We start from the raw sequence: 24,134 nt of genomic DNA, 5'->3' as shown, positions 1-24,134 counted from the left end.
TGGTAAGATTATGAGAAGATATTGAAGAGTTGTACAGGGTGAGCAGGCATAGATGGGTTGGAGATCCACGTCCTTCATGAGAAGAAATATAAGATCACAGATCACATGGAGTAATGGAGATGAAAATGAAGAAATTTGTTTTGGCTTCTGAGCTGAGTTTTGGAGTAGAGATTATGAGACTGTGGAGAAAAGGGGAAGTCATTCCAGGAAGGGATGACAATTTGGGCAATGACAAGGAGAAGGGAGATAGAATATTGTGTGTGAAATATGGCAAACAGGCAAATTTTGTTGCCTTGTGGAATATGTGAAGGGGAATAAAGTATAATAAGGCCAGAAGGGGGCTAGGTGGCTTGAGTGTCAGATCTAGAGATAGGTGGTCCTGGATTCAAATATGACTTCACATACTTTCTAGCTATGTGAACCTGGGCACATCACTTAGCCCCCATTGCCTAGCTAGCCCTCACTGCTTTTCTGCCCTGGAACCAGTATATAGTATATTGATTCTAAGGCAGAAGGTAAGGCTTTTAAATAAACAAAGCTAATCCACATGGAGAGAAAGAACTGTGGGAGTAGAAATGCAGAAGAAAAACATATGATTCATCACTTGTTTATGGGATTTTGGGGTTAGGGTTTTTAAAAGACTACAAAAATGAGTAATATTGAAATAGGTATCAAGTGATAACACATGTATAACCCAGTGAAATTGCTTGTCAGCTCTGGGAGTGGGGAGGGAAGTGGAGAGGGAGACAACACAAATCATGTAACCATGGAAAAATATTTTTAAATTAAAAAGAAAAAAGAAAGAAAGCTAGAAAAGTAGTTTGGAACCACTTTGAAAAAGTCTCTAGGGGGCAGTTGGGTAGCTCAGTGGATTGAGAGCCAGACCCAGAGATGGGAGGTCCTAGGTTCAAATGTGAACTGAGATACTTCCTAGCTGTGTGACCCTGGGCAAGTCATTTGACCCCCATTGTCTAGCCCTTACTATTCTTCTGCCTTAGAACCAATACAGAGTATTGATTCTAAGACAGAAGGTAAGGGAAAAGAAAAGAAAAAGGCTCTAAATGCCAGCACAGTTTATATTTACTCATCTCATTGTCCTCTATGCCTAGAATAATTGCTTTGCTAAATTCTACTTCATCAATATCAACTCAAATGCTATCCCATGATCCCTCAGAACAGGCTTGTTGTCTTCGGTCATGCATACTATTTTTTGTACTTCTGGAATGCCCTTTTCATGTAATATTATGGATTAGTTATCTGAGTTTGTGTCTTATTCTGCTTTTGAAACTAAGCTCTATTGAGAGCTTCTTTAAACTCTATATTCCTCCCAGGGCCTAACAAGACAGCCTGAATGGAACAAGACACACTTTTGGACTTAGTTGTGAGGGAATTTGTTTTGCTTGACTATGCATAATTGTTTCAAGGGTTTGGTTTGGTTTGGTTTGGTTTGGTTTCCCCCAAGGAGACAAGGGAGGGACAGGTAGGATGGTGAGTAGAAAGGAAGGATAAAAGGGTAGATAGAGATATAGCTGCCAGAAAAGAAAATAAAGTCAGGGGAGCTTTTTAAAAATATTCATAGAGGAGAAGAGAAGAAAGGCTGAAGGAAACACAGATAAGCAGGCTAACTTTGAAAGTTACATGCTGATGGAGTCTGAATGCAAATTGAAACATACCATGTTTCCTTTTGTTTTCTTCATGATATTTTTCTTGTATGTGTAATATGGTTTTCTTTCATAACATGACAAATATGGAAATATATTGTATGATAGCACATTTATAATCTCAATCAAATTGCTCACCCATGGACGGGAGGGAGGGGGGGGGGTTAAAAAGGGAAGGAGAGAAGAAGAGAATTTGGATCACAAAATGCCAAAAAAAAATGTTAGAAATTGCTTCTATATGTAATTGGGAAAAAATACAATAAAATATTGCTAAAGGAAAAAAAAAAGTTACCTGTTGAATTTAGGATATATTTTTAAAAGAAAGCAAACTATGCATAAGAGTTCCAATTTCCTGTATAATTCTCTTTTTCTGTTCTACTGTGTTTGTGACGAGCTTTTTGGGGGGGTTAAAGTTCAAAAATTTAAATACATTTTTTTAAAGCAAACTAATTTTAGATAGAGAAATGGGAGGATGTAGGTTCAAATCTGGCTGCATTCACTGGGCAAGTCTTTTAATTCCATATTGCCTAGCCCTTACATTCTTTTGCCTTGGAACTTAGCATTGATTCTAAGATGGAAGGTAAGGATTTACAAAGAAAAACTGCTTTAAGGTTAACAGATAAAACATTTGGAGGAAAGCTAGGTAGATCAGTGGATTGAAAGCCAGGCCTGGAGATGGGAGGTCCTGGGTTCAAATTTGGCCTTAGACACTTCCTAGCTGTGTGACCCTGGGGAAGTCACTTCATCCCCATTGCCTAGCCCTTACAACTCTTCTGCCTTGGAACCAATATACAGTTTTGATTCTAAAAAAGAAGGTAAGGGTTAAAAAAAAAGTAAATTGGTTTTTATCTTAAAAAAAACACCTTGCAAGCACTATGATGCAATTAATAAATGCATGTTATTATACAGGGAGTCAAAAGACCCAAATTCTAGTTCATACTTTTGCCCTTTACTATCTAGATGTCCAGAAGCAAATATTTTGACCTCTCTGAGCTCAGTTTCCTTGGTCTATATGGTCTCTTCTGGATCTAACATTCTACGGTTCGATGAATCAACGAATGAACCAGTGAAGAAGCAAAACCTTTGCCAGATGCAGTTACAAAATCTTCAAAACAAGTAACCACCCACCCAACTTCCCATGATAAAAAGGAAGTCAGTGCCTTCTGGAGTCACCCGGCCATGATGATGTCACAAACAAGTGACCTCAGTCCAAACACACATTTCCCTGGTCAACTTCATCCCTAAGAAGGTCCTATTCCTATGAGGAAGTTCAACCGCCAGCTACTTCCCAAAGATGATGGCCAGGGACTGCCCAGCTCCTTCTTGAAAGACCATTTGCTTCTGGACCCTGAACAGCTTCCTTATTAGTCCCTCTCTAAGGAGGGGGGAGGGCTTACCTTAAAGGGAATGAAGAAGTCAGAGCAGTCCAGGCATGGAGCTAAGCCATATTGTGCAGCAACCAAGATGACGGCATCTATCAAGCCAAGACCTCTGCTGTGGAGGGTAAGATGGGGTTTGCAAGCAGGTCATGCCCATCAAAGATAAGTGGCCCAGGCCAATAAGAATCAAGCCATTAGCCAGGTTTCCTAAGATTCTACAGTGTGCAAAGCCCAAAGCTAAGCACCCTAGGGAATGACAAAGTAAAAATACAGGGGCAGCTAGATGGCTCAGTGGATGGAGAGTCAGGCCTAGAGGCGTGAGGTCTTGGGTTCAAATCTGGCCTCAAATCTAGCTGTGTGACCCTGGGCAAGTCACTTAAACCCCATTGCCTAGCCCTAACCACTCTTCTGCCTTGGAACCAGTACTCAGTATCGATTTTAAGACAGTAAAACAACAGCAATAACAACAAAGGAAATACAAAATCCTCGCAGTGGAATTGGGAATCCAGGGCTAAATTCCCTTCGGCAAGCATTCATTGAGTGACATATGGCATACAAAGAGCCTATGCTAGGCCACGCTAGTTATACAAAGACGGAGACAACCCAGACCACGTTCTCCTAAAGTTAACACTCAAAGGAAGGACAGAAGTCCAGGCAAAGTTCTTTGAGAAATGTGTGTGTGTGTGTGTGTGTGTGTGTGTGTGTGTGAGGGGAGTAGGAGGTGGCCCTTGAGTTAAGCCTTGAATAAAGGAAAGTCAAGAGATAAGGGCTGAGGGTATCTATCCTTCAAGGTATAAAGGGATGGCAAAGGGCAAAGATAAGGGGGCAGGTGATAAAAATAGGGACTGGAAAACGATGGTTCAGTCTGGTTGCAATGTAAAATTCATAAAGAGAAATACGAGATAAAGCTGGACAGGGAAGCTGAAAGGCCTTGGCAAAAGCCCCCCCCCCAGTTATTAGTGTCTCTTCCCTGTCAATTACTGTACATGTATTTTATATCTACTTTTCTCTCAGTAAATTGTTAAGTCCTCTGAGGACAAGAACTTTTTTTTTTGTCTATAGCACCTAGTACACTGCCTGCTTAAGTCAACACTTGATGAATGAATGAATGAATGAATGAATGAATGAATGAATGAATGAATGAATAAAACTAGATGGTAGAGGGCCTTAAAGTCCAGGGTCAGGAGTTTATAATTTATTCTATAGGTAATAAGGAGATACTTAAGGTGCCTGAACAGAGAAAGCAATATGGTCAATTGTAGGGAAATGACTCCTCCAGAGGATATGAAGGATAGGCTGCAAAGAGAAACAAAAATACTTTGACTGGGGGTAGAAGAAGTGGTAAAGTGGGGGACATATGCCTAGAAACTGTGGGACTTGGAAACTGATTGGATTTGGGAAAATGAAAGAGATGGAAGAATCAAAATGAGTCCAAGATCTTAAGCCCTAGTGCCTGGGAAGATGGCAGCCTCATCAACAAAAGAGTTAGGGAAAGGGGCAGATTTGGTGGGAAACGATGATGAGCTATGTCTGGACACACTGAGTCTGAGATATCAGTTGGACCATAATGCCACATGGGCTTTCCCTCCCTTGGGGACTAGATATCAAGTATCTTGGCCCTTCCTTTGCTTGCCTTCGTTGAGTCAGGTCTTTGCCAAATTAATGTTCCAGTTAAACTCCAGTGGACTCTGGTTTGCTAGACTGTTTTTTCCTTCCTCAACTCTTTATGTTTGTTAATGATCTTTAGCTTCTTTCAAGGCTGCTTGTAGCATCTTCTGTAATGTCTTCCCTGACCCTCCCAGTTGATAGTACTCTCTTTAAAATATCTTAGCAAATATAACTGATATTTCCATATTGCTTTTAAAATGACAAAGCACTGTATCTTCATGATCTCTTATGAGATGATGGCCCTGAGAGGTAGGTATGACAAGTTTTATCTTTGTTTTTTAGTTATATCCCACTCTGTGACCCTACTTGGGGTTTTCTTGGCAAAGATACTGGAATGGTTTGCCATTTCCTTCTCCAGATTGTTTTACAATGAGGAAACTGAGGCAAACAGAATTAAACAACTTGCCCAGGATCATGCAGCTAGTGTCTGGGGTCAAATTTGAACTCAGGTCCTTGTAAATCCAGGCTTGCCATCTATCCACTTTGCCACTGAGGCTCAGAAAGATGACATGATTTACTCTGGTCCCACAGCTAGGTAAGTCTTCTGAGGCAGGATTAGAACCTAGGTCTTTTTGGCTACAAGGCCAGTACACTAGCCACAATGCCATATTACCTCTCTGGTCCTGCTATAAATATTTATCTATTTATATTTTGTATCACCCTTGAGGGTAATGGATGATATTTCATTTTTTCTTTGTATCTCCAGCATCTAGCACAGTGCCTGACACAAAGAATACTTTAGTAAAACATAACAAAAACATACATTAGTAATCTAATTAGTTTATTAGCATGTTAAAGTTTGCAAAGTACTGTGTAAATATTATTTCATTTGATCCTTACAACAACCCCAGAGGTAAATGCTATTATTGTCATCATGTTACAGATGAGGAAACTGAGGCAAACAGAAGTTAAGTGACTTGCCCAGGATCAGAGGCCAGATTTGAACTCAGATCTTCTTGACTCTAAATCCAATGATTCATCCAATACACCCACCTAACTACTATGGTATTTAATTTCATCATTTCATTGATATGGGTACTCCCTCTGCCAGTGGAACCTATTCATCCATGTCTTCTCAGGCCATGTACCATGCTATTCTTGTCTTTGTCATCCCATAAATACTTCATAGAAGTGCTACTTTCCTTCTCCAGTTTAGCCATACTCAAGAAATTCAGTCTCTCTGCTTTGTACTCATGCCTCCTTTTTGATCTGAAATGATTATTTCTAGCATATAACCCCCAACTTTCTTCTCTGGACATAACTATAAATTACATTTACCTATTCTCTCCAAATCAAGGAATTAGAGAATTTGGAAGTGCCTCAGGTAGGGCCTCAGAGTGGTCTAGTCCAACTCAGACACACAAAAAAAAATCTAAAAAGATGATTTGCTACCTCAGTTTCCTCCCCTGTAAAATGAGGGGGTTAGACTATGTATCTCTGAGGTCCAAGTCAATTTTGAAATCTATAAGTGTAGGACACTTTAAAAGAAGGGAACAAGGACTGAATGCCTTTGGCAAAAAGTTTTTTAAAACAGTAACCTCTTTGGAATAAGCATGTGATTTGCCAAAGAGAATCCTTTGAGCATGGCAATACTCAATTGGACATATGGGAGAAGGAGGGATAAGACTAGAGAATGGAGGGTAAGTCCAATCATATAGAAAAGCAGTTTATATGAAAGGGATGAAAATGACTCTCAAGGTACATAAGAAATAACTATGAAATAACCATTAGAATTAGGAAGATTCCTCGGGTTTGGAAAATGCATCAGAGTAGAGATATTGCTTATCTGCTCTAGAATGACTTCCTCTTCTTTCGATCCCTCTTATTAGAATCCTGAATCTTTCAAAAGTCAGCTCAGGTCCTATCACTTCCAAAGTCTTCCCTGACCACTATGGTCCACAGCCTGAACTCGCATCCAAAATCCCACCACTAGAGCTTTGTGTAAAATTATCAGTCTTATCTCATCATCTTATCATCCAGACAAGTATGAGGTCCTGTGTGATAAGCGACAAATGAGAGTGCCTAGTGTCACCTTTTTGGAAAGACATTGGTGAGTAGGGGAATGTCCAGAGGTAGGTGAGCAGGATGACCAGAAGACGGAAGACCGTATCATGTGGAAATGGGTCTGTTTAGCCTAGAGGAGAAAAGACATAGAAGGAGGAAATGATCCCCATTTTCAAGGACTGACATTGTGGGAAAGGGTTTCAACTTGTTCCTATGGGCCTCCTAGGTTAAAACCAGGAATAATGAACAGGCAGAAGCTGTAGAGAGGGAGATTTGGGCTTGATATAAGATTAAAATTCCCAAGAATTAGAACTGTCCAAAAAGTAGAATAGTCTACCATAATGGGTTTCTTCTCCACTCTTCAAGAGGAGACTTAGGGATGGGCTGGACTAGTTCACCCATGAAGTGCAATTCAATCCCCCAAATTTTCTGAATTGCTATTATGTGTCAGTCATTATTCTAGGCCATTGGGCATGCAAAATAAAAAATGGAAACAGTCCCTGCCCTCCAGGAGCTTACATTCTATGGGCAAAAACAACACAGACACAGATAAGTAAAATATATATAAAGTTCTGAATTTAAGTTCTTTGAGAAAAGTAATTATTTTGTTGTCTTTATATTTCTAGGATCAGTAAACTCCAATAGAAATAGGGGCCACTAAACTTTACAAAGGGCACATATTCATATATTTCCTTTTTTATTAATTTGTTCATTTTGTTATATATTTTCTGATTATATTTCAATTTAGTTTTGTTGCATTCAGGATATTTTCACCTAAGATTTAGCATAATAAATGGTATATAATAGATGATTAATAAATGTTTTTAACTGAACAATCAGAAAATGAAAAAAAAAATAGTACTCACTTCTAATAAAAAATGGAATCAACTTTATAGAAGTCAGGTTTTCTCCCTAAAATGGATATTTCCTCTGACATCTCAAAAAAAAAACAACAACCCACCAACAAAGTACATTCAGAGAAAGGTTGAGGATAATAATAATAACTAGAGTTGATAAAATGCTTTAAGGTTTACATTTGATCCTTGCAACAACTCTGTGAGAGATTTACTCTTATTATCCCCATTTCAGAGATTAGAAAGCTGAACAGAAAGGCTTAATGATTTACCCAAAGTCACCCAGCTGATCCAGGATTTGAATTCAGGTCTTCCTGATTTCAAGTCTCCCAGGCCATCCAATTAGCCATCTCAATAGAAGCAGTAACAACAGGGGATTAGTAAAGGCTTCTATAGGAGGTAGCTCTTGAGTCAAACCTTTTGTAGAGTTAGAGATTCCCTAGAAACAGGTGAGGGATGGAGAGCTTCCCAGTGAGGATGCTCTCCTTTGAGAAACAGTCCAAAGTGAAGGTAAGGAGGCCAGAGATGTAAAAACTAATAGTCCACGTTAGCTGCAATGAAATGAGCATGAATGGGAAACAGATGCAGAAAGAGAGGCTAGAGCCAGCTCTGAGATTCTGTGGGGTAAAAGTCCAGAGAAAGGAAAGATATATTTGGGCTAGTTAAGTCAGGAAAGGTTTTAGGGCAGAAGTGGTCTGAACGGAGAGATGGAGGCCCTTGAAATAGCCAAGACTCAGATGAGGAGAATGCAGAGGGCATTCAAGAAAAGGGGGGAAAAGCATGTTATTCCCACTTGAGCCAGATGTAGGAACAGAATTGCATGTTACTAAACAAAACAAAACATTAAAATTTTTATTTTCATCTTTGATTTTACCCCATTTTCATTTCGAAATTTATCTTCTAACCCCATTCCCTGCCCAGAGAGGCATTTCTTATAACTTAAACAATCCAAAAGAGATAAATAAAAAGCATCAGAATCCACCAATACATCAGCCATCATCAGAGTCTGACATACTTACCCATGATGCCCCACTACCACCACCTTTCCAAGAAGGGAGGAAAGGGGGCAGCTAGGTGGCTCAGTGGATAGGGAGCCAGGCCTGGAGACCAGAGGGTCCTGGATTCTCAGACACTATCTAACTGTGTGACTTGGGCAAGTCTTTTAACCCCAATTGCCTAGCCCTTACCACTCTTCTAAACTTGAACAGATTCTAAGGCAGAAGGTAAGGGCTTAAAAAAAAAAAGAAGAAGAAGAAGAAGAAGAAGAAGAAGAAGAAGAAGAAGAAGAAGAAGAAGGGAGGAAAACATGCTTTCTTCTCCCTTCTTGGGAGCCAGGCTGGGTCACTAGATTACAAAACTTTGTGATCTTTTAAGATTAGCACACAAGCCTTTGCAATGAACAGAAGGTGGATGTCAGGTCTGCCACTGAGCCACATGCGAGGAAACCCATGTAAAGTCTCAGAAAAGGGTCTAAAATTTCACGGCACTAAGTGATTGCTGCTCTGTTTCCCTCATTTTTCTGGCTAAAAAAAGACCCAAAGCACCACACCACAGGAAGCCTTGATGGACTATTTCATCCTTGTAGTTACAAGAGGACCCAGTTCAGAATCAGAGAACCTGGGGCTGGCCCCTGGCTTCCATGATGACAAGCTGTGTGACCACAGGGAAAACATATGGATGATCTCCTGTTAGAGATGACAGGATATTTAGAGAATCATCTCTTCCTACATCATCATTTTACAGATGCACAAACAGAGGCCCAGAAACACTCAGGGACTTGCCAAAAAAGCTTCCACATTCTTCTCTCCGAGCCTCAATTTTGTCATTGTTCAGTTGTTTCAGTCATATCCAACTCTTCATGACCCCATTTGGGGTTTTCTTAGCAAAGATAGTGGAACAGTTTGCCATGTCTATCTCTAGTTAATTTTACGGATGAGAAAACTGAAGCAGACAAGGTTAAGTGACTTGCCCAAGGTCACACAGCTAGGAAGTATCCGAGGCCAAATTTGAAATCAGGTTCTTTCTGACTCTGTGCCACCTAGCTGCCCAAAGCCTCAATTTGTTCATCTTAAAATGGAAGAGATAGTAGCTCCCCTGCCTGCTTCAAAGGAAAGTACTTCCATAGCCTTCAGATGTTCCAGATCCCGTAGTTGCTATTGTTACTGATACCCGGCTCAATCTCCAAATTAACTCTTCTCCAAAGGGCATTTCCAAGCATCTCACCCTCCCCAGAGCACCTTTCCCTCCAAAGGGTAACAATGTCATGATAGCCTCTCAATATTTAGACTAGCTACAATCCAGCCAGCCAAGTAACCAGGGCGATAACTGGAGTGGAGACCACCCTACAGTTGCCCAGTTGAAGGAACTGGGCATGTTTTAGCCTGAAGAAGAGAAGCCTTGAGAGTGGACTAATAATAGCTCAGTATTTACCTGAAGACCTGTCATGGGGAAGGATTAGACTTAGGATGACTGATCTGATCCATAGACTTAATGCTGAAAAGGCTCTCAGAGGACATCCATCTAATTCTTTGCTTTTACAGATGAAGAAACTGAGGCCCAGAGAGTGAAAGCAACTTGCACAAGGTCAGAAAAGTTACAATAAGTGAGAGCTGTAGGGTTCAAACCAAGTCTTGTAACTTTTTTTCCAGCTCCAGAATATTATACTTTCAGATAAATGGCTAGATGCAGGCAACCAACCACCTTTAAAAAAAAAAAATGTAAGCCCTCACCTTCTGTCTTACTGTGTATTGGTTCCAAGACAGAAAAGTAGGAAGAAGTAGGACACGTGGGTTAGATGACTTGCCTAGGGTCACACAGCTATGAGGTATCTGAGGCCAAATTTGAACCCAGGTTCTCCAGACTCTAGATCTGGCTCTCAATCAAGCCACCTAGCCACCTAGCCACCTCGCCACCTCCTGGCAACCACATTTTTGACTTTTATTGCACTTATCTCTCAGGCTCCCATCTACCTTCATCCACAAGATCAGTGGCCATGTGTTTTATTTCCTGGAAGCCTCCAGTACAGACAGAAAGCATATCATGCTGGTACAAACAACTTACTGTTTCCATCGAGTAAATATATTAAAGGTTAGTACTTTACAAGGCTCAGGGGAAGATTCTCCAAAAGACATAAAATGTGAGGGGGTGGGAAGAGGGAAGGCAGGGCAAAGTTTCAATAAAGACATTTGTACACAGTTCACATCTTTTTTAAAAAAAGGTAAGAAATTTCTCAGCCAGCATGTTGCGTTCTTCTACCCATCTGCCATGTGTCCATGAACACACTGCCTCTGTTTCTTCTGTGTTTGCTCTTTCCCCATGTGAGATGAATAAATATTCTGTGATGGGAGCGCCCAAGCAATCAAAGTCATTAATAGTAGAGACTCAGGCTATCCCAAACTCACATGTCAAGCACTTCTAGCATTGGCCAACTGAATCACCTAAAAACAACTTGACTTCCCTTTCCCTTAGAATTCTACGGGTAACCCTAAGTAGTTGGAGCTTCTAACACTGTAGCTCTTGAACCCCTAGACTCTAGGCTGTGCTCCCCTCATCCATCAACCAGTTGGCTCCATTAGTTGTTTTTCTTTTTTTACATTTTTATAAAAACTCTTACCTTTCATCTTAGAATCAATACTGCATATCCATTCCAAGGCAGAAGAGCGATATGGGCTGGGAGATAGAAGTTAAGTGTCTTGCCCAGGATCACATACCTAGGAATTATCTGAGACCAGATTTGAACCCCTGTCCTCCTGTCTGTATGCCTTGCTCTTAATCCACTGAGCCACCTACCTGCCCACTCCATTAGCTTCTAGGGAAGCAATTTACTAAGCAGGTATGATACTAGCATTTGGCACTAACCAGGGCACACTCTCGAGTCCTTTAGGACAGGGGGGTTTAATTAAGCTTCAAGGACTGTACAGTGGGCAGCGAGTGGCACATGGGGGAAGAACATACAGCCCAGCTCGGTCCCTGGTTACATGAAGTCCTTTTCTCCCTTTACACAATCGCCAGGAGGTTTCCCTTAAGCATCGCTCTCTGCTGAGCCTTCCTAGAACCAAAGCTAGCCTTCCCCTCCATGCCAAGGAGGCACCGTCCCAGAGGTTGCTGCCCTTCTTCCCTGGTGAATGTCTTTCCACAACAATCTGCAGGTGCTTCCTCCCACTGTTAGTCCCTGGGTCCCCCCCTTCCTGGGGGGGGGGGAAGTGCCTGGGGAGGGGAAGACACCAGCTGTCACCAGAGGGACTTTGATAAGCCACTGGGACCTCCTGCCTTCCCATAGTGCTCTGGACCCTCCATTTCAGAATATCCATTCACTTAACAGCAAGCAAGGAGAGGAGGGAAAAAAAAGGCAAACACAATAGAAAAAAGAGGCATCATGTACTCTGGACGCATGGCAGATGGGTGAGGGAATTCAGTTGGCGGCTGCCCCTCCCCCAGCCAGTCTTTGTGTCACTCATCACCCGGAAGGAAAAGAGCCTTGAGAGATCAGCAGGTGGTCCCTTTTGTTGGCGAACTCTCCAGTTCTGCAGCCAATTATAAGATCCTTCATCGTTGCCCAGTGCCAGCCCCTCAGTCATGCATGGATGGAAACAGCCTTCCAACGTTCCACATGTTGGACTGGAACCAGGCAGGGAATATCTTTGGATTCTCTGCCTAATCTGCCAAGGAAACAGCAAGCCCAAGCACGCTCCAAGGACTGAGCTCTCCTTGGCCAATCCTTCCTTCTACCTTTCCCAGTTGTTTATAAGCCTTCATTACGGCTCTTCTTTTTTGTCCTTGACCCCATTTCGCTGTTGCTCTCTGTATGACCTCCCTGGGTCTCAGCTTCCTCCTCTCTAAAAGGAAGACACTAATTAGATAACCTATAGGTCCTACAGTTCTCTATCAAAGGACCCTGCAATCCTAAAATAATATGAAAATGGGGCCAAGTGGATAAGGAGACATGAACTGGTCCTTTCTCCAATAAATTAAGAGATGGGGAGACTTCATTCTAAAGGATTGGGTCCTTTCTTACTCCAACAACTTACAGTCTTGAAATCTGAACTCTGTTTCCCCCTCAGCTCTCAAAGGAAGGTGGAGGGAAGAGGCAGAGGGATGTAGTTTAATGCCTGACACATTAGGACCTTAATAAAGGTTTGATGGTTGATCGATTGCTAACAGAAGGATGGCATAGTAGAATATCATTTGTTACAGTAAGAGTCTGATGAACCAACCAGGGAATAGGGAAAGGGTTCAAAAGGTATAATAAAACACTTCCTATCTGAGTGACCCTGGGCAAGTCACTTAATCCCCACTGCCTAGCCCTTACTGCCCTTCTGCCTTAGAACCAATACATAGTATTAATTTTAAGACAGAAGGTAAGGATTTTAAATTTTTTTTAAAAGTGTAATAAAAAAATACAACTGTCACCAACATTGTGACATAAAAGCTTATAGTGTTCTTGGCACTTAACACTTCAGGCAGCCACTGGGAAGAAGTCTACGTACAAGACTTCCCCCATAAATAAACATCATATGACAGGGATGGGGTGGGGGGACAGTAGCAGAAACCCACAGGGAATCAGGTCCCTAAAGCCATACTGTTGTACCTAAAAGAAATCTCACTCCTATCTCTTGTTCCCATTGGAACAAGCCTACTGCATGTATTCCCACTGGTAGGGTTCAAGCTTAGTAGAACAGGTTTATGTACTTGCTCCTGTGGTTTTCTTGGGCTCTAATAAGTCTGCCATTCATTGCTTTTATGGATTTTTTTTTTAGGTTTTCTATTGTAGTTTCCATACTGGTAATTTTCTTCATTATTTCCTTCTTTCTTTTTCCCCCCTACCTCTTAATTGATTAATTTGTCATCTTAAAATCTGTGATTTAATTTGGGGGCAGGTAGGTGGCTCAGTGGATTGAGAGCCAGGCCTAGAGATGGGAGGTCCTAGGTTCAAATCTAGCCTCAGACACTTCCTAGCTGTGTGACTCTGGGAGAGTCACTTAATCCTGTTTGCCTTAGTTTCTTCATCTGTAAAATTAATTGGAGAAAGAAATGACAAACAGCTCCAGTATCTTTGCCAAAAAAACCTCAAATGGTGTCACAAAAAGTTAGACATGCCTGAACTACCACCAGTATATTATCTCATTTGATCCTCTGAACAATGTTTCAAAAAAGGTGCTATTATCCCCATTTTATAGTTGAGTATACTGAAGCCAACAGAAGTGAAGTGATTTGCTCAGGGTCACAAAGTGATTGAGTCTAAATTTGAATTCAGATCTTCCTGATTCCTAGTCCAGGGCTCTATCCACTCTGCCACCAGCTGCCTCTCCAGATCGCAAAAGCATTTTAGATTTATAATGGGAAGGAACTTAGATTAAGGGAATTTGGAAAATGTCTGGCCCAAATGTCTCATTTTACATATGAGGAGACTGAGACTGAGAGAGGTTAAGTTTTAAAAGTCACAAAGACACTAAGTGGTAGATCTAGGATATGATTCCAAGTCTTCTGCTTCCAACTCCAGTGTTCTTTGCACTGCACCACAATGATTTTCTTTTGGTTTCTATGGGAGGATGACAAGGAAGAGATTTGGGGGAAGTTTCAGAAGTATGTAAAAGAATTTCTATACATCATGGCATGAAGATTGCCTTGGGTTTGTGTATCAGCAAGTTCTGCTTATGCCATTCCAGTAGGTTTCAGGTAAAAATTCTAAAAATAAATTATGTTGACTTCCTGGGCATCAGGGTAGCTAGGTTCCAAGAAGCTCATCTCCCATGGGCATAGGTCTTGGATAAATAGATTTTAGCTTAAACAAACAAAAAATACACAATAGACCTCAATCCCACAAGGCCTCCTGCCTCTTCAAAATGATAATGTCAGAGTGGTAGAAAAAGAAGCAGAAAGAATCACAGCATTTTTATACCACTCCTAAGTATGAACTTTGTGTTGGTACCCTAACTGTGAAATTCTCAAGTACTTTCTTTGGAGACAGTTGAGAGGTGCTAAACATGGGATATAACAGCATTAAAAAATGAAACTGATTGTAGTTTAATGACCAGAAAATGCCTACTTGTTACAGTGGGAGGGTTTTCCCCATCCGCTGTCTGTATCCAGGTAAACTAAGGACTTGCCTGAGCCAAGTTCTAACACTAAATTTGAAGAATAAAAGCTAGAAGAAGATAGGACGCATAATCAAGACAAGTCCATCCTTCTACTATTTAAACAAGCTATTGATGGAGAAAATTGGGGAAAGGCTAAAAGGATTATAGATTTAGATGGGGCTTCAGAGGGCACCTAACCCAACACAAATCTCCCCTACGATATAACCAACACAACTGGTTATCACATCAGTCTAGTTGAGCCAGACAAGCTCATCTCCCATAGGCATAGCCCTCCATGATGAATTCTTTAGCTAAGGCAGCCCCAAAATCAAACAAACAAAAAATACACAATGGCACTCCAGAGAAGGGGAATTCATTACCTCCCGAAGCAGCTCGCTATACTTTGATATTACTTAAAGTGTTAGGAAGTTTTCCCTTTAATTCTTTGTCATTTTCACCCAGTGGTTCATAGTGCTGGTTTCTGGAGAGAACAGAGTAAGTCTAATCCTTTCCCACATGATAGTCCTTAAATATTTGAGGACAGCTATTACATATCCCTGAGTTGTTGGGTTGGGTTTTTGTTTTTGTTTTTTTTTCCCCTGGTTAAACATCTTCAGTTCTTGCAAGTAATTTTTATTAGATTGTAAATTCCTTGAGGGCAGGGACTGTCTTTTCCCTCTTTTTGTATTCATAGCACTTAGCACAATGCCTGGTACATAGTAAGTGCTTAATAAATGTTGGGAGGGAGCAGCTAGGTGGCTCCATGGATTGAGAGGCAGACCCAGAGTCAGGAGGTCCTGGGTTTAAATTTCCTAGCTTTGAGACCCTGGGCAAATCAGGGCAGTTAGGTGCCTCAGTAGGTAGAGAGCCTGGCCTAGAATTGAGAGGGCCTGGGTTCAAATGTGGCCTTAGATACTTTCTTGCTGTGTGACCTTGGGCAAGTCACAACTGAATTGCCTAGCCCTGACTTCCCTTTTGCCTTGGAAATAATACTTAGTATCAACTCTAAGACAGAAGGTAAGAGTTAATAAATAAATAAATAAATACGTGTTGGAGGCAGCAAAGAGGCACAGTGGATAGAGTGCTGCACCTGGAATCAGGAAGACACATCTTCCTTCCTGAATTCAAATCTGGCCTCAGACACTTACTAGCTGTGTGATTTAGGCAAATTAACTTAACCCTCTTGACTTCAAGTGAGATGGAGAAGAAAATGGCAAAGTCCTTCAGTAGCTTAGCCAAGAAAGTCCCAAATGGAATCATGAAGGATCAGACAACTGAACAACAACATTTATTGACTGATTGATATGGAATGAAATCAAGGCCCTTGTCATCATGTCAGTCCTTTAGATACACAATTTATTCAGTGTTTTATCTTAAAAAAATGGCACTTTCAACTGAATGCAATATCCCGCGTGTGGTCAGTACAAAGGAAATCTCATCTTCCTTAGTCCTGAACAGTATGATTCTCAGTACAACCCCATATTGCATTCACTTCTTTGGCTGCCATATTATATGGTTGACTCTTATTGAGAGTCATTCCATTAAAATCTGAAGAATGAGATATATAGCATCAGAAGCATATCATTTCCTAAGAAAACTTAACCAACATAAATAAGTCACCACAATAAGGAGAGCAAAGGAACCAAAAAAAGTGTCTCAGCCAGCCAATACCCAATCTCCTTGCTAAGCAGAGATATATCAAAGAGCATCAAAGGCTCTAGATGGTGACAGTAGAAGAATACAGGTAGTATCATCCTATGAAAACAATGAAGTTATGGAGGACAAAATACATTTAAAGAAAGCCTAGCAAAGGACCTTTAAGGATGAACCTGGAAGGAAGAAAATAGCCAAATGGGAAAATCTCTGTAAAGGATTCTGTAACATACTCTTTTCCCCAACAAAGACAATGGAGAAACCATATTTAAACTCTTAACACCATAGTCCCAAATGTATTATATAGGAAAGTAGAATGGTACTAAAGATAATATAGATGGTGCCCCAGACTGTTACAGCTATTTGTAAGATTTAAGAGGTTTACAAACAAGAGTCAAATTGGCCAGATATGCTAAAATCAAGAGGCCTTTATTATAGACAAATGTTTTCTTATGTTGAGGTTTAAGAGGGTGGAGGAGTATCCAGAAGAGAGGGCTAAGGAACAGGGAAGGATAAAACCAGAGAAGTCACCTTGAGTGTAATGATATCTGGGCCATGGCAGGAAGAAGAAGGAAGTTCAAAGATGGGCAGCTGCACCTCTCCAGTCACTCTTCCTAATTACTGTGGTAGATGGCTAGTCTTTTTTACTCAACCATGGCAGAACTGGGGCCTGGGAACAGACACCTCCAAGACTAAGCACGCATTGGGAGTAGGAATCAATGCCTCCAAAACTGGAGCCATAAGGTATGCCATACCCATTCCAGGATAACCCTCACCCTAAGGCAGCCCAACTACCAGGGCAATTGAAGCAGGTCAGAACCATGGATTTTAATAGGGATGGGTGGGGTCTTGCTCGAGCATATCTCATTGGTTTCCCACTTCTGATATCATAGAGAAGATCTGGAGAAATATAGAATGGGTTATGGAATTCTCTAGCATGGAAGGTTCTAGGCATAGACATTCCAGAAAATGGAGGGGAATTTCTATAGCACGAGAAGGACTGGCTCCCCACTACCCACACTCTCCAAACAGAGATCATTCTGGAGACGATACAATTTTAAAACTGCCAAAGAATCAATAAGAGAGATGAAGCCTTTGTTAGTATCAAAAATGGACAACTAAAACTACATCAGTAATGACTGATCTATGTGCCTGTTGTTGCTCAGTCATGTTTGACACTTTGTGACCCCATTTGGGGTTTTCTTGGCAAAGAAATTGGTGGGGTTTGCCATTTCCTTCTCCAGCTCATTTTATAGGTGAGGAAATTGAGACCAATAAGGTTAAGTGGCTTGTCCAGGGTCACACAGCTAGAAAGTGCCTTAGTCCAGGTTTGAGCTCAGGTCTTCTTGACCCTGGGCCTGACATTCTTTCCACTGCTGCCCCATGTGTCTAACTCTCCCATTTCTATTAAAGCCTTATAAGAATAATCTATATGTGTTTCCAGGACATTTTGTTAATGGTATGACATGGAAACAGGCAGGCTTTCACAAATGATATTCCACAATACAGACCTTTCTGTTTGGCACTGAAATTCCTTTACAATCTGGTACCAATATACTTTTACAGATTTATTACACATTATTCCTTTTTGGACATTCTCTGGTTCCACCAAACTGAACTACTTCCCCTGCTCTTCTGCACAACAATCTTAACCTCTGTACAGAATGTCCACTGTGCCTGGAAAATGCTTCCTCTTCATCCTTCCCCCCACCTAGGTCATGCAGCCAGAAAGTAACTAGGGCAAGAGTCAATCTTCCTAGAGTCAGAACTCTACTTCACTAGGCAGCTATCAAGGTGGAGAACCTAGCCTTCTTTCATGTAACTCTTCAACATCGTACATCAGCCTCTCAGTGAGGCTTTCAGATGGAAGCAGCTGACAAAGAATGCATGAATGTATGAATAAATGAAAACCATTTATCAAATACCTACTTTGTGCAAAGTACTCTGGAGATACAAATAGAAAATAGCCCTTCCTCTCAGAGAAGTTTAGATTTAGATTCTAATGGAGGAGAAAATACACATAGAAGGTTGCAAATACAGGTCAGATGGAAAGAGCCTGATCCCAGGGTCCTTGGGATGTAGCATCAAAGCAACAGCTCTCATGTCATCCACACTGAAAAAAAAAAATCACATCATTTCCTGATGTTAATCCATTTGACAATTCCAAGGACCTTGGTGGCAAGAACTTGATTTTCTGGGTCTTCAGTAGCTATGGTGGTAGTATCCACCACATTTCCATAGGGATTGCTTCCTTAGATGATTGTTATGAGAAGATGGCTATGGCTAGAAGCAGAGCCAGTGGTCTGGGATGGGAGTAAGAAGATGCTGCTATCCTTAGTGCTCTTGGATCTATATGGCAGTTAGTCAACAGTTGATATAGGCAAAGACAAGGAAAGTAGGTTACCTCTCCCCAGTGACCTCTCATCGAAGTATGACTGTGTGGGACATAGGATCAATGGTCTGGAGAGCACTGATGTTCCCAAGGCACCTAGGTTCAGGGTCCATTGGTATCTGAGAAGATATGATGGATGAAACAATAGTAGCAGTTTGACCTACCTGACACATACTCCCTCCTTCTAAGTACCTCAGGACTTCAGCTGAGCTGGTCCATTTGCCCCCTGGGTCCTCTCCTGATGCCCTCTGATGCCTTAACTAGAAGTGGAGGAGACCTTGGAATTCTCTACGGTCATTCCAAAAAGAATACATATTCTACTGGAAGTTCTTAAAGATGGAAAAGTTTCAAACAGCGACCAGGCTTCAGACTCCATACATTTTGTCATCCGAGGACTAGAGAAGCTCCTCAACAAAAACGTGGCCACTGAATGGTGAATTTTTTTTCAGCCATAGAAAATAGTCCAACAATATATAAGCATTTATGTGCCAGGCACTATTCTAAGCATTAAGGAGATCAAGGCAAAAATGAAACAGTCCCTATCCTCAGGGTGTTCACATTCTATCAGGTCAGAGGTATAAATATATAAATATATATCTAAAAATATATAAATATAAAAGATAGATACCAAATAAATACAAAAAAAATAGGAGGAAGTAAATAGGGAATGTGAATCTGGAAAGGCTTAATTTAGGGCAGGGGGGTCTAATATTTTGGGGTTATGGGGTTCCTTTGGGAATCTGGTAAAGTTTATGGATTTCTCCTCCTCTTTCTCTTCCTCCTTATTAATATTCAGTGACTACAACACCTCACACTTGGACTTTTGTAATAGTTTGGTTTTTTTAAACCCTTACCTTCTGTTTTAGTATCATTACTGAGTTTTTGATTCCAAAAGAGTGGTGAGGGTTAGGCAACTGGGAGTTAAGTGACTTGCCCAGGGTCACACAGCTAGGAAGTATCTGTCATATTTGAACCCAGAACTTCCCAGGACCTCTATACATTAAGCCACCTATGTGCCCCTTATTGTAATAGCTTTTTAACAGGACTGCTTGCCTCAGATCTCTCTCCACTCCAATCCATCTTCCATCCACCTGCCAGGTGATTTTCCTGAAAGTCCAACCATGTTACTTCCTTACTCAATAAACTCAAATAGCTCCCTATTAATTCCAAGATCAAAGATGACATATTTTGTTTGGCATTTAAATCTTCTCTTAGCCTGGCCCTTTCCTATTTCCAGTCCTCTAATACTTTGTTCCCATTCCCATACTCTACAATCAAATTACTCTGACTACCTTGATGTCCTTCATACATGATACTCCATTTCTCATCTCTTTGCCTTTGTACTGACCATCTTCCATGCCCAGAATTCCCTTTTTTTCACCTCTACACCTTAGTTTCCCTGATGTCCTTCAAGATTTAACTCAAATCCAGTTTTGTGCAGAGACCTATCTTGATGTCCCGCTACTTCCATTTGCTAGAATCCTTTTCTCTGAGATTACCTTCAAACTATGCCAAATATATTTTGTATATACCTTATTATTTATATGTTGTCTTCCTCTTTAGAGAGTGAGCACCTTGTGGATAGAAACTATTGTTTTTGCCCTCCCTTATATGCTCAGGACTTAGCATATTGACTGACACATAGTAAGCATTTAATAAATGCTTTCTGACTAAATGAAGGATGGAAAAGAGGATCTAGGCCTGAGCCTGGAATATCTAGACTTAGAAGAGTGAGAAGGAAAATTCAGATAAGTAGGAGGAGAACCAACTCAAAACAGCATCACAAAAACCCAGAGAAGAGAGAATATACAAGAGAGGGGAAGGTGGACAACAGTGTCATAGTGTCAAGTACTGTGGGGAGATCAAAAAGCCTCCTGATTTCCCTGACTTCCTTCAAGTCCTAGCTAAAAAGTCCACTCTCTGGCAAATAATTGGAAATTGAGGAGATATCCATCCATTGTGGAATGGCTGAATAAATTGTGCTCCATATTGGTGATGGAATACTATAGTGCTATATTAAGCAGGATGATTTCAGAAAAATCTGGAAAAATCTGAATGAACTGATGCAGAGTGAAATAAGCAGAACTGGGAGAACATTGTCCATAGTAACAGCAATATTGTGGAATGATCAGCCATGAAAGACTTAACTACTCTCAGCAATGTAATGATCCAGGATAATTCTGAGAGAATACTATCCTCCTCCAGAGAGAGAACTGTTGGAGTTGGAATACAGATGACAGCATATAATTTTTTACTTGTTTATTTGGGTTTTTGTTTTGGAGTTTGGGTTCACTTAAAAAATTAACAATATGGACATATATTTTGCATGATAATACATGTATAACCCAAATAGAATTGCTTGCCTGCTTTGGAAACAGGGAGGAAACAGAGGAAGAGAAGCAATTTGAATCATATAGTTTGGGAAAATTTATGTGGATATTTGTTATTACATGTAATTGATAAAATAAATAAATATTTTAAAAAGCCCACCCTCTACAAGGAAGCCTTTCTCAATCCCTCTTAATTGTAGTTCATTTTTTGTTGATTATGCATCATTTATCTGTTATATAACTTGTTTATATATATATATATGCATACATGCATACATATATGGAGAGAGAGAAACTAAACATCTTCCCTATTAGATTGGAACTCTTCCTCAAGGACAGGGATTTTTGTCTTTCTTTGTAATCCCAATATTTAGCAAAATGCCTAGCACATGGTAGGCTCCTAACAATTTATTGACTGACTGAAGTAGTAGTAGATTGAAAAAAATCCATCAGGTTTAGCAATTGAGGGATTGATTGATAGTAATTTATGGAAGAGTAGTTTCAGTTGAGTGATGAGGTCAAATGGAAACCAGATTGTAGAGAAGGAAATGAGAGGAGAAGAAATGGAGGCAGCATATGTAGATGGATTTTTCTTTTTTAGCAGCTTGGTGTGAAAGGAGAGATAAGATGTTAGCATTAGGATATAGTAGGATCAGGCTTTATAAGGATGTTGGAGATAGCGTATTTATATGCAGAAAGAACTAGGAGATAGGGAGAGAATGAATATTAGAGGTAGAAAGGGATGTCAGTGGAGACAATCTATTGGAAAAGATAGATGATGAAAGGAGGCTATACTACTGTAACCTTTCCCTTAGAACCTTCAAAAGCTGCATCTAAAAGAGATTGTTATGCAGGTTGAACTTTCCCTTGTTTAAGTGATAGGCAAGGTTGGGTATGGGAGTTATCTACAGTTTCTGGCTTTAGGGGGAAGAGATTATTCACAATCACAGAGCAATGGAGACATGGTCAAAAAGAGTGGAGAAGCTTCATGGAATTGAAGGGCAGGATGATGCTTTGGAAAGAGTTCTAGATTTAAAGTCAAAGCCCAGATATGCCACTTACTAAGTGTGTGATCTTGGGCAGCTCATTTGATCTCCATGGGCCTCAGTTTCCTGACCTGTAAAATGAAAGGATTGAGCAAGAAGATCCCTAAAGTCCCCCAACCCAAATCTGATGATCTCTAATTGGATATAAGATCTGGAGATCATGATTAAGAGTTGGAAGGGACCTCTGAGGCTCCTAACATCTAGCTACATCTAGTCTAACCCCTCATTCACAGATAGAAAACAGAGGCTGAATGAAGTTCAGTCAAGTCAACTAGCATTATAAAGCACCCACTACATGCCAGGTACTATACTAAGCTTTGAGGATACAATGAAAGGCAAAAGACAGAACCTGCCCTTGAAGAACCTACAATCAATAAGAGAATGGAGGGGACAACATGCAAACAACATGCACACAAACAAGTTAGAGACCAGATAAATAGGAGATAAACATAGAGGGAAGGCAGTCGCATTAAGGGAGATTGGGAAAGTCTTCTTTTCAGAAGGTGGAATTTTAGTAAATACTTGAAGAAAGCCAGGGAAACAGAGCCAGAGATGAAGATGGAAAGCAGTGCAAGTATGGGAAATAGCCATGAAAATGCCCAGAGTTGGGAGAAGAAGGGTCTTGTGTCAGTAATAGCAAAGAGACTAGTGTCATTGGATCTCAGAATATGTGGGAGGGGGGAGTAAAGTCTCTATAGTCCAGAAAAACAAGAAGGGGTGAGGTTGTAAAGTGCTGTAAAAGTCAAACAGAGAATTTTATATTCAATTCTGCAGAGAACCATAGGAATATTTTCAATGTGAGAGGGGAGGGGATATGGTGAGATCTTCTCTTTAGAGAGATCACTTTGAGAACTGAGTAGATGAACTTGAGTAGGAGAGATCTGAGGTTGGGAAACCAACCAGAAGCCTAGATAAGTTGCTCAAGGTTATAGAGGTATCAAAAATCCTAGGTGGAGTTGAAACTTGGGACCACTGATTGTAGAACTTCACAACTAGGGCAGAGGGGGACTTGGGAGAGGCAAGCCCCATTTTTCAGTCTGTAGTCATCTAAAATAAAGTGAGGAGCTAGATAAAGGTATCACAAAGGACTACACATACTCTCTGGGGTATAAAGGTACTGGGATATTTTTCATTCATGGCTATGTGGCTTCAATCAAAGCTGCCCAGCTGTCAGAGCCCTGGAAAAATATCTACTATTTGTATACTATTCCTTCCTTTGCCAAACCTCTATCCTTTTCATTAATTTTATTTTTTTTTAAACCCTTACCCTCCATCTTGGAATCACTATTGTGCATTGGTTCCAAAGCAGAAGAGTGGTAAGGGCTAGGCAAGGGGGATTAAGTGACTTGCCCAGGGTCACATAGCTATGGAGTGTCAGAGACCAGATTTGAACCTAGCACCTCCCATCTCTAGGCCTGGCTCTCAATCCACTGAGCTACCCAGCTATTCCCCTATGCATTAATTTTAATAATGTTTTGAAATATTAGGGCAGCAAGGTATCGCAGTGAATAGAATCAGGAAGACCTGAATTCAAATCTGCACTCAAATTGCTTACTAGCTGTATGACTGTGGACAAGTCATTTAACCCTGTTACCAAATGAAGAGTTGGACACAACTGAAAAATGCCTGAAAAACAATTCATCTGAAACAGTGCTTGGAGTCATTCAGTTCTGTTCAATAACCATTTGTTATATATCTGAGTGCCAAACCTAGAGTCAGAAAGATTCATCTTCCTGAATTTAAATCTAGCCTCAGACACTTACTACCTGGGTGACTCTGGACAAGTCATTTAACTTTGTTTGCCTCAGTTTCCTCATCTGTAAAATGAGCTAAGGAAGGAAATGTCAAACGAGTTCAAAATCTTTGCCAACAAAATCTCAAATGGGGATATGAAGAATTGGATGTGACTGAAAATAATAACGATTACATCTTCTGAGGTGTCAGCATGAGGTGGTCGTTAGAATGCTGCCCTCTCACTCAAGAAGACCTAAAAACCCAATTCTAGTCTTGACACATGCCAGTTGTGTAATACTGCACATATCTCTTAATTTCTCAATTTCCCATACAACTC

At 40.7% G+C, this 24,134-nt stretch overlaps 1 protein-coding gene across 1 annotated transcript in view; it reads left to right on the top strand.

Moving 5' to 3' along the window:
- The first annotated feature begins 2,890 nt into the window (after nucleotides 1-2,890).
- LOC103100135 (uncharacterized transmembrane protein DDB_G0281039-like) overlaps nucleotides 2,891-24,134 on the top strand; it is a 32,654-nt gene continuing 11,410 nt past the window's right edge. Inside the window, exons 1-2 of the mRNA XM_007488939.3 lie at nucleotides 2,891-3,164; nucleotides 10,524-10,653. Of these exons, the coding sequence (XP_007489001.1) occupies nucleotides 3,069-3,164; nucleotides 10,524-10,653 (226 nt within the window). The 5' untranslated portion in view covers nucleotides 2,891-3,068. The remainder of the gene's footprint in view (nucleotides 3,165-10,523; nucleotides 10,654-24,134) is intronic.

Source organism: Monodelphis domestica, chromosome 3 (assembly GCF_027887165.1).
Source record: "Monodelphis domestica isolate mMonDom1 chromosome 3, mMonDom1.pri, whole genome shotgun sequence".
NCBI lineage: Eukaryota > Metazoa > Chordata > Mammalia > Didelphimorphia > Didelphidae > Monodelphis > Monodelphis domestica.
This window is presented reverse-complemented; position numbering and strand designations above follow the sequence as displayed.